This window comes from Raphanus sativus, chromosome 4 (genome assembly GCF_000801105.2).
Source record: "Raphanus sativus cultivar WK10039 chromosome 4, ASM80110v3, whole genome shotgun sequence".
NCBI classification, from domain to species: domain Eukaryota; kingdom Viridiplantae; phylum Streptophyta; class Magnoliopsida; order Brassicales; family Brassicaceae; genus Raphanus; species Raphanus sativus.
This window is the reverse complement of record NC_079514.1, coordinates 44128994-44139807: the sequence shown is the minus strand read 5'-3', so window position 1 is coordinate 44139807 and position 10814 is coordinate 44128994. Positions and strand designations below refer to the sequence as shown.

Here is a 10814-nt window from a genome sequence, read left to right as displayed (position 1 = left end):
CAAATAAGAGGAATCCCTTTGCAGTATCTTACAAATCCAATGATCCGCTTTATTGGAGATATCCTAGAACCGTTTGTTGATGTTGACTACTATGAGAATTCAACCGCTAGAGTCGACTTTTTTCGTGCGCGGATACTTTGGAATACCGATCACCCTCTGCTCTTTCAGAGGAATTCACTTTGGCCAAATGGAGAACACAATGCTCACGTTCAAATACGAAAGGCTTAGGGATTTCTGCCGTGTTAGCGGAATGCTCACTCATGATCATACAGAGTGTTCACTGCATGTTGATCATGATGATGACAATGAAAAGGATGATGATGAGGAAAATGATGATGATGATGAGTCTTTAATGGTGATGGAGTTCTTCCAGAGGAGGAAAATGATCAGGTTTCGGTTGCGGAAGTTGGTGATCCGAGTACAAATGCTACCAATGTGAATCTTAATCAGGACCTGTTGGCTGAACATTCACGGTACTTTGAAGCAAGGTAATGAGCGGCTAAGGTACATGAAGAACAGCCTATTGATTTTTATGCAATCTTTGAAAAACATCTTGAAACTATTAGGAGGAAACAAGAGGACATGGAGGCTGCTCTCACTACAAGAAAACACGCAGATTCTGAGGGAAATACCGAGGGAAAATGAGTTCCTCGAAAATTTCTGACAAAATATCGAGGAAATACCGAGGAAACCAAGAAATGGGGTTTCCTCGAAATTTCCTCACTATTTTTTGAGGAAATTTCGAGGAAGACCAACTTCCTCGGTATTTTTCGAGGGAATACCGAGGAAACCAGGGTCGTCGGAAACAATCGACGGATATTTCTAATATTTCGACGACATCTTGTAGCCGTTAGAGAGCCGTTGGGAGAGCCGTTGGGGATTTAAACTATTTCGAGGAAATTTCGAGGAGATGGCTGTTTCCCTCGAAATTTCCTCGAAATTTCCTCAGTATGCCGGGACAATTTCATCTATAAATACAGCCACCCCTCTTCCTCTTCATTCACTCCATTTCTTTTCTTCTTCTCTCCTAGTCTCACGAATTTGATTCCAAAAAAACATGTCTTCTTCAAATTATTTTCGTTCTTGGATGGATCGTCCTCATTTGGATCCGGACACGAGATTGCTTACGAAAGAATACAATCAAGGTATAATCGAGTTCATGAGGGTAGCTCGCCAACAACCGGAAGCAAAAACAGGTAAGTTAAGATGTCCTTGCTCTAATTGTAAAAATAGAAAAGTTATTAAAGAGTGGGATGTTTGGACTCATCTATTATTGAGTGGGTTTACACGAAGTTACAAAATTTGGTATCATCATGGGGAAACTGATTATGAACTTGGTAGTACTAGTGAACCTCAGCCGGCGGTTAGATTAGAAGAACCAATTAGGGCGGATGTAGATTATGGTGTAGGTACTGAGCAGATGATAAATGATCATTTTAGAGGGGAAGATTTACCCAATGCAGAAGCTAGGAGATTTTATGAAATGTTGGATGCTGGAAAGCAACCATTGTACGAAGGTTGCAGAGATGGGCATTCAGCTTTATCATCTGCTATGAGACTGATGGGCATTAAAACAGATTATAACTTGGCTGAAGACTGTGTGGATGCGATAGCTAATTTTGTTAAAGGTATTCTACCTGAGGATAATGTAGCTCCAGGTTCATACTACGAGGTTCAAAAACTCGTAGCTGGGGTTGGTTTATCTTATCAGGTAATAGATGTATGCAGCGATAACTGCATGATTTATTGGAGGGCGGATGATCAGCGGACTACATGCAAATTTTGTGGGAAGCCTCGTTATAAAGATACGAGTGGAAGAGTTCCAGTGCCATATAAAAGGATGTGGTATTTGCCTTTGACGGAAAGGTTGCAGAGGTTGTATCTTTCAGAACGCACAGCGCAACGAATGAGATGGCATGCGGAGCACTCAACAGATGGTGAGATTAGACATCCCTCAGATGCAAAAGCGTGGAAACATTTCCAATCCGGGAACGGGATCAGCGGATGGATCAACAGTATGATGTACTCGTCCCTCGACAATGGACATCCGACTTTCACCGACTTCCCTCTCGAGAAGCAGCATATGTGGTTTCAACAGTTTGCGGTAAGTTTTCTATTTTTTACTTATTTTTTACTTATTTTTTTCATCTTTAATATTAATTTTCTACTAATTGTGTTTTATTTTCAGCAACAATTCAACTGGAATGCCGATGATACGTTGTTTATCTATTACCACTTCGTCCATAAAGTTATGGACAACTATGGGAAGCAGATGCACTCGTGGAAGAAGAAGTGGGAAATAAACAAGGTTCGTTTTTATTTATGATACAATTTTTTTATTTTTTAAAATATTTTTTTATTTATTTAACAATTTTTTTTTAAAGGTTCCAAAGGGGATGGACCCGACGGTCTGGCGGGAGTTGAGTGAGCATTGGAGTAAGAACGAAGTCAGAGCAACTTCTTCCACCAACTCCACCAACCGCAAGAGCGACCGTAAGGGGAAGGGCATGTACGTCCATAACTTGGGTGCTCAGTCTTTAGCCAGTCTGGGAGATCGCTTGGTAAGCTTGTCGGTTTTTATTATATTATTTAAGATTCTAATATTTTTTTGTGCATTTCTTTTAATTACTAATGTTTGTTTAATTTATGTTTTTTTCAAGGCGCAAGAAAATGAGGGGGAGCCGGTTGATCATCTCCGCCTAATAAAGACGGCGTATACCAACAAGAAGACCGGCGAGATTGATGATGGTGTTGTGAGGGATGTGGTCACCCTCATCGACAGTCAGATGGAACAGGAAGTGTCTCAGCTTCAAACCGAGGATGACGATTCGACGGGATCGACCGGCTTGCCTCGGGTTCGGATCAACCAAATCGTTGAAGCGGTAAGTTCATTTTTTAAAGTTCAATCCATTTTTATATTATTTAAATTTTTATATTATTTAAATTTACACTTTCTTTTTCAGTCGGTTCCAAAGAAGAAGGGCCGTTTGTTCGGTTTGGCTCGTCGGTCTCCCTCGGTTCCGTCTGCTTCTGCACCACCACCGTCCTATGTTGATCAAGAAGTCCTTCTGAGCCAGATGAGGGACAAGGATGCTCGCATATCTGCGCTGGAGTCCATGGTGGCGAGTCAAGAGGCGGGCTGGGAGGCACAGAGGAAGCTGAACGAGCAAATGATGGCGATGATGAGGAGCATGAACCCGAACGCCAACGTCGACTTCCCGAACATGCCAGACCCGGACTTCCAAACCCCGTAGTTTAATTTATTTCAAAAACTCTAAATGTTTTCTTTTCGTTTGTATGACTTTGAATTTTAAATAATATGTTTTTAATTTAAATTTTAATTTTATATTTACGAATATAAATTTAAAAATATTATTTTTTTAAAAAAATATTATTTTTTAAAAATTTAATTTTCGGAATATTCCGAGGAACAGATGTCCTCGGTATATACCGAGGAAGTGTTCCTCGGTATATTCCGAGGGAGGGTTCCTCGAAAATTTTCGAGAAAGCAGCCCTCGAAAATTTTCGAGGAACCTGTCCCTCGGAAAATTTCGACGAACGGCTTTCCTCGAAAATTTTCGAGGAACACCGTTCGTCGAAATTTTCCGAGGGACATGTTCCTCGAAAAATTTCGTAGGTCTTTTCCTTCGGTATAATCCTCGGTATATACCGAGGGAATTGTTCCTCAATATATTCCGAGGACCTCTTCGACGAAGGACAGTCCTCTAAATTTCCTCGGAATTATGTTTCTTCGAAATTCCGTCACAAAATTTCGAGAAATTTCGATGGAAAATGAAATTTCGACGAGTTTTTTTCGAGGGACATTTTCCTCGGTATTTCGTCGGAATACGCTTATTCCGACGAAAATACCGAGGAAAAAGCCCCTCGATATCGGCGTGTTTTCTTGTAGTGTCTTGAAGGTCCTCCTAGGAACAAAAAGCGGATGGACCTTAGTTCGAAACGGAAGGATGATGTTGATGATTCTGGTGAGGATGGAAACAGTATTTACAGAGGTGCGGGAAGCCCGATACTCCCAATGTTTCCAGGAAGATATGCAGTTGGACCTGTCAAGGCTTAGGAGGGCTGCTGATTGAACCTCGGTTGAAGGAGATAGTTTGTGATGAGTCTCCTGATATCTTCTTTCTGTGTGAAACTATTGTTATGTGTGATTTTGTTCATCCCTGCTGTTGGTAAGAGTGGATGCTTAGCTATCCTTTGGAAAAAGCAACCTATTGGTGATCCAAATCCTCAATAACACCATATAGTATAGGAGAAACTTGAGAGAATTGTAACATTAAGACAAGAACCTTGGTTGCTAATGGGTGACTTTAATGAAATTCTCTCCAATGATAAAAAGAGGGGGTGGTAGAAAACATGATGAATGGACACTTCAAGGTCTGCAGAATGTATATAATTTTGTGATATATCAGATATTCCAGAAAATGGTGGTCGGTTCTCTTGGTGACCAGAAAATGGTGGTCGGTTTAGATAGAGTAGCATCTAACTCTGCTCGGACGTTACAATACCCTGCATAATCAGGCTAGTTTTTGGCAGTTCTATGGATCAGATCATCGTCCAGTGAGTACTAATGTTCGGACAATTACTATGACCAAACATAAGAGACAGTTAAGATTCGACAAAATCCCTTCTCTACTGTGATAATTTCAAATGATATGTTAGTCAAGGCTGGAACATGGGCTATAATACTGCAAACAATATAAATTCACACATCAAATATTTTAGAAACTACAAGAAAAGTGGCCTTTCTTAGCTAAAGAAAAAGCTATTATATACTTTTGTTAGCGTTATTGAATCCGTTATGTCTGCCCGAGCTATAATAGGTCCCCCTATATTATAGCATTTTCTTAAAAGCTACTGTAGTTTTACAATATGATAGTTTTTTGTAGATTGCTATTACTGAATGGTATTTATAATAACGTGTATTTAAGAAGCTATATATTATATTTGATAGCAAGTTTTAGAAGTTATTATATATATTGTGATCGCATAATTCATGTATTGTGGTTTGTAATATGATAGTAATTTTGTTCACGCTATTTTTTCGATCTCGTAGCAGTGTTTTGTGTCATTAAATTTTGTTGTTATTTATCTAGAAACCGGACCCTATTGGATTTGAAATCTTATCAAATCTTATATTCATTGATAAACAAGTACCACAATACAAAGTCTTAATCCGAAAAACTAGTCAAGTTGAACATAACCCAGACAACAAATCTCAATCCAAACTAGAACACAACAATATCCAAGTAGAGTGAGTAGTAATACATTACAGCCATCCGCCCATACCAGACAGACTGACCGAGCCGTGTACCAGATCGACCCACGTACATCTGGAAAGGAGCTAAGGCTGGATCCACGATCAAGCGACCGAACTGACCGAACTGGAGACCGTCTTTCCCGACCATCTCGATAAGCTAAGACAGATAGTCAAGCCAGACTTCACTTGGGTCGAGCAGAATCAGACAACAACCGCAACTTCTCACTTCTCACCCGTTTGGTTTGTACCGTACAACCCGATGAACGAACCAACGTCCTTGCCTATTCCTTTGACGCCATCATGGACTTTTCTTCCACCCAATTCTCTAAGGCAAGGATTCTCAAGTTTTCTGAAGACTTAACTCAAATCAGTACACAACTCGTTCGTGATGATCACCCGACGGACCGTCCGGATCAGCCCGCGTACGTCCTACTCCTTACCGCATCGAACCTGATTATCATGGATGAACCTGGACGTGTAGGCGAAGGGTCACCTTGACCAGACTTCATATATTTCCGCACTTTGACTGATTTATCACATTCTAGTCAATGTTTTTATTTTCTATGTCTTGTTTTCCCACAAATGTCTTTATTCTATTTGACTACAAAACTCTATAAGTATGTAGTTTTTCCAAATGAAATAACACATCGATTTTATTATTATCTTTGAGTTCGTCTCTTTTTATTCTTTGCTTAGAACTTTTCTGTTTCTTGGTGAGGTTATCACCTGGCAAACAAACCTTCGATTGTTGGACTTATGCGTCACATCAAGCCACATCGAATTCTTGTAGTATCAAGAGTGATTTCGCACCTCTTGTGTCACCGTTCATTCCATCATTTCTCCCTTCTTGTCGAGATCATATCCAAAATCCGACTTGAGTGATCCTTTCCAAATGTAGGCGTATCGCCGTAGGTTTCGATTAAAAAATAAAACGTCACTCGCCCACAAAACTCGTCTACGAAACTTGCAGGCTGGGGGGCTAACTGTTGGGGTCAAAAAATGGTTATCTCGAAATCAACGTCTAAGATTACTGCTCTTAGGGAATTTTACGAGCTTAATTTCGTCTACTATGTAACTGGATCACGAGCGGGACAGTCTAAGTCCAGCTCGCCATATGGCGAGCGGGATGTGTGGGAACCGAAATTCGCACCGTCAAATTATCGTATATTTTAGGAAAGTAGGAGAACCCTAATTTCCCAGAGGTCCCGGATTTCTGAGAAACCACACGTCAAGCAATCAGAACACGACAATAACGGAAAATAAAAATAAAAATAAAAATCGTAAAAAGAGAGCAAGAAGGATTTTATTCCGAATCTGCGTATGAGCGTAACAACAACGGGATAACGTGCTTCGGCTACGAGAGCTGTCGGCGAGATCCTAGTTTTAATACCCGAAGGAGGCTAAACCTAATTGAGTCGCAGCTCGAAAAACAAAAACGGAAAGTTGCCTAAAATGCTCTAAGTGCTAAGTTGCTCTGGAAAAGTCATCCCTCTATGCCTCTCGCCTTGAACTCCTTATATACTCCCTCCAAGGTCGGTTTACGCTTCCCCCTTTTGCCCTTAAGCCGTCATAGTCGAAAAAATGGGAATATTCCATTTTTTTCGATCTTCATGATTATCTGCGGAAAGTTTCCAATTATCCGCGGAAACTGATGCTTATCCTCCAAGCATAAACCGTCATAAGGTTTATGGGTTCTTAAGAAATCGTAAGTGGGCCTCGAATCAAATTTAGGACCTCCTTTGGCCGTGTTTTTGATTTGAGACGTTTTTACGATTTCTTCGATAAGGTTAAGTTTTCGCGGTTTTATCGTAAACCAAACGGACGATTCCATTTGATCGAGAGATCAAGAAACGGATAGTCGTGAGTTGCGGAGAATGGCTATACGGATGGTCGAGAATGCATAGTTTTACGTCGTATCGTCGTTTCAGAATACTTCGGACCTTTTGTAAAATGATCGATATATGAATGCTCGATCGCTATAGCGACCGAACTTTGTCCACAGCTCGGTCGCTATAGCGACCGAGCTGTAATCGAAGCTCGGTCTCTATAGCGACCGAGCGTGGTATCGTGATCCATTCGCTATAGCAACCGAGCTCTCGTTCGTGACCTGATTGCCATCGCGATCGGGTTTGTGCCGTGGACCGAGGTCCGTTATCCAAGCGTTTGAACCCATCGCGAAGCTACGATTCTCTTAGGATGCTTGTTTGCGGAGGTTTGGCCCTTTGATAACAAAGTTCCGTTTGATTTAAGAAATTGTTACTTTCTTAAATCGTTGATTTCTCAAGTCGTTGATTAAGAAATCGTTTATTTCTTAAGTCGTTGATTAAGAAATCGTTGTTTTAAGAAATCGTTGATTTCTTACATCGTTGATTAAGAAATCGTTGTTTTAAAGAATCGTTGTCTTAAAACAAGATTTTAAGGAATCTGCCTTGGAACTTCAAAGAGGCCGTTCTCTCAAACCGTGAGGATCCAGAAAACGATCAAGATATCAAATCGAAGCCCTCGCCGAGACGGGTCTGGGGAGCTCGGTCGCTATCGCTATTGCGACCGATCTTGTTCTCTAGCTCATTCGTTATAGCGACCGAGCTTGTGTCTGAGCTGGGTCGCTATAGCGACCCAGCTTTTCCTGTAGCTCACTCCCTATAGCGACCCAGCTTTTCCGTAGCTCACTCCCTATAGCGACCCAGCTTTTCTGTAGCTCACTCTCTATAGCGACCCAGCTTTTCCGTAGCTCACTCCCTATAGCGACCGAGCTTTTCTTGTAGCTCACTCCCTATAGCGACCCAGCTTTTCCGTAGCTCACTCCCTATAGCGACCTAGTTTTTCTGTAGCTCATTCCCTATAGCGAGTGAGCTTGTAGCGAGTGAGCTTGTAGTGAGTGAGCTTGTATTGAGCGAGATCTCGGTATTGAGTGAGCTTCGTATTGAGCGAGCTTGTTACGCGAATTGAAGTCTTTGTTTCGAGAACTCGTTGTTCGAGTATTCAAGCTTCAGTTTTACGACAAGAACATGATCTTGTCGAAAAGTTCTTCGTATAGATTTGAATGCTTGGATAGCTTTCGCAAAGACACCGTCGACAATTTTTACGAATGATTTGATACTAACTTCGTCGTCAATACGAACCATTGGAGCTTGTTTCGATGCTGCGGACAAATCTATTCAAGAATTTTATCGTAAAAATTAGTTTAAGTAATTTTTACGGGAATTATCTTTTTCGAGGAATATTTTCGAACGTTAATTTCGTTGTGACCGATTTTGACCCCAACAGTTAGCCCCCCAGCCCGTTAGAACCGTGGATCGTAGATGTGAGATTCTAGCGTGCGATAAGACAAGTTAGTCAAGTTAGGCGGAATTAACGGTTTAAAATGTCCGTTGAAAGTTGTACGTTCATTCTAAGAAGAGGGGAATCTTATAAGATCGGGGCTGCACTTGATGAAAGCTGCCTACGTACCCTTTGTCAAAAGGGATCAAGCCATTCATAGTTCGTCTTGGAGTTAAGATTCTTATGACCTGTTTTCCAGTGAGACTTTATCGTCTAGTTATGTCGAGCATGTTGCTGTCGATGGTATTTCGTATTGGACCTTTTTCGGCCGCAAGAGTAGCCTCGGAGGCTGTTTATTTTGGCCAAGTTTGGCCTTTAAAAAATATTTTGCTCAAATCTATAAAATCGTGGTTTTTATAAATCGAGAGAACTTCCGTTTATCGAAGTTAGAGGGACATGGTGTTTGTTGTCGTCTCATTCCTGCCTCTCCGATGATCACCGTATCCATCGATTGTACAAAGCAAGATTTTTCGCGGTTTACTGATTTACGCGAAGGTTCGTGAAACGGATAGACTTAAGTGAAGAGACAAGTTTTGGGATCTCGTATCGGGTGTTGATACTATGTCTGTGAGATGTTAAGTACCAGCAAGGCTGGGTTTAGGGCAAGACCTAGGTTTACTTTCGGACTGAGGCTTTGCGATGACAAATCGGCTTTCGTTTTGCCTGTTTGCGATTTTAACCTGACTCGTACCGTTTTAAAATCCGCGAAGTGTTATCGGCTTATTATGATTTGTCTGGGTACGAGTCGGAGCTATTTCCTTTACGAAGCACTCAAACGAAATTTCGGTTTTCTTGTATAGCGCGCTATGGTATCCTGGTCGGATGTAAGAGAGCCTACCCTTAGGTGGCTTTTCTGTTTAGGACGTTAGAGTTCATTTGTTGTGATCAGCAACAACGATATGATGCCATTTAGAAGGCGTATGAAATTTTGGTCGAAAAACGTTTATTCGAGCATGAAGCAACGTCTCGCAATGCTGCGACTTTATTTTTCTTATGCCATAAGAAGATTTATGGGCTTTTGCTTATGATTTATACTTTCGTCAAGTGCAAAGGGTAGAATCCGAGTAGTCACTTCGGATTCCGATTTTGTCGCTTGGTCCGTATGCTACTTTTTAGCGAGCGTTTTAGGTGTAAGCTATCAGAGACATGTGTCCGGATGTGATAATCGTTTTGTGGATACTGGATCCGTTGTCGTAGCTGTTTAGTAGTTGGCGAATTGTTTTGAGGATTTTGGACCGAAAGGTCGTGCAAATTTACCAGGGAGAAGCGTCTAACTTCACTGTGTTTCGTGAAGTGTTGGCCTTCCGGAACTTGTTTTTGAATTTTTTAAAATGACCCGTATAGCTCTAGGAGCTTTGTTACGAGTGTTTCTTTTTATGCCGCGTTTTATGGGGTTTATAGAACTTAATCTATTGATGATAAGTTTACATCCTCCGTTAACCATATGGATGTTACGACTGAGTTTCGTTACGAAGAATTCATCGTATGATTTCCGATTCTGGGTTATACGACAAACTGGTATAATAGTCACTTGGCGTTTCACCACAAATCGTGGATTGTCGATTAGCCGTTAGCCGTTTAGGCGGTTGGAGCGTTGATCGCTCAGTAGTTTTGGATTGGCATGGAGGCTAGGTGCAGCCGTATAGCCAGGGAAATTGTTGGTGAAGGATCGTCGTAGAATATGTGCGGATTCGGTTGTAGGGTCATTTCCTGCTTGGACGTAGCCGAGGGTAGTAAAAGCAGGAATCATCAACCTTATGGAGCAAAAATTATCTACGACTGATATCCATTGGATCCATTATTTTATTTTACGAAAAAAATGGGTTAACCGTTCTTCCGAAGGTTTTTCTTTCTTTAGGAAGCAGGGCGAGTGTGCCTTAGAATGCGTGGCGATCGTTTCTCGGTTTGCATTTTCTGCCTGGAAATTCGATGAACAATGGAACAAGACTGGAAAATTTGCCTAAGACTTAGCTTGCTAGACTATCCACCTAGGTTCTAAGTTCCCTAAATTCTACGGCAATTTTCAAGACGTTTTCGTTCTTTTCCTACCAAAAAAAATTAAAACCTTGACGGAATTTTTAGTCGGACGTACCTTAGTCCCATTGATGATTCGGATTGCCCCTTCTTCCTTCTTCTTCTCCTCTTTTCTTCTGACTTTATCGAAGTTTTATTATGCGTTTAAGAATGACCACTTTCGATTCAATGTCAAAGGATT

At 41.2% G+C, this 10814-nt stretch overlaps 1 protein-coding gene across 1 annotated transcript; it reads left to right on the top strand.

The window, feature by feature from the left end:
- The first annotated feature begins 1543 nt into the window (after positions 1 to 1543).
- On the top strand, positions 1544 to 3254 carry LOC130511377 (uncharacterized). Its single transcript, XM_057008335.1, has 5 exons — positions 1544 to 2104; positions 2189 to 2308; positions 2385 to 2561; positions 2661 to 2882; positions 2964 to 3254. The coding sequence occupies exons 1-5, from the start codon at positions 1553 to 1555 to the stop codon at positions 3252 to 3254; spliced, it is 1362 nt and encodes a 453-aa protein (XP_056864315.1). The 5' UTR covers positions 1544 to 1552.
- Positions 3255 to 10814: the final 7560 nt, after the last annotated feature.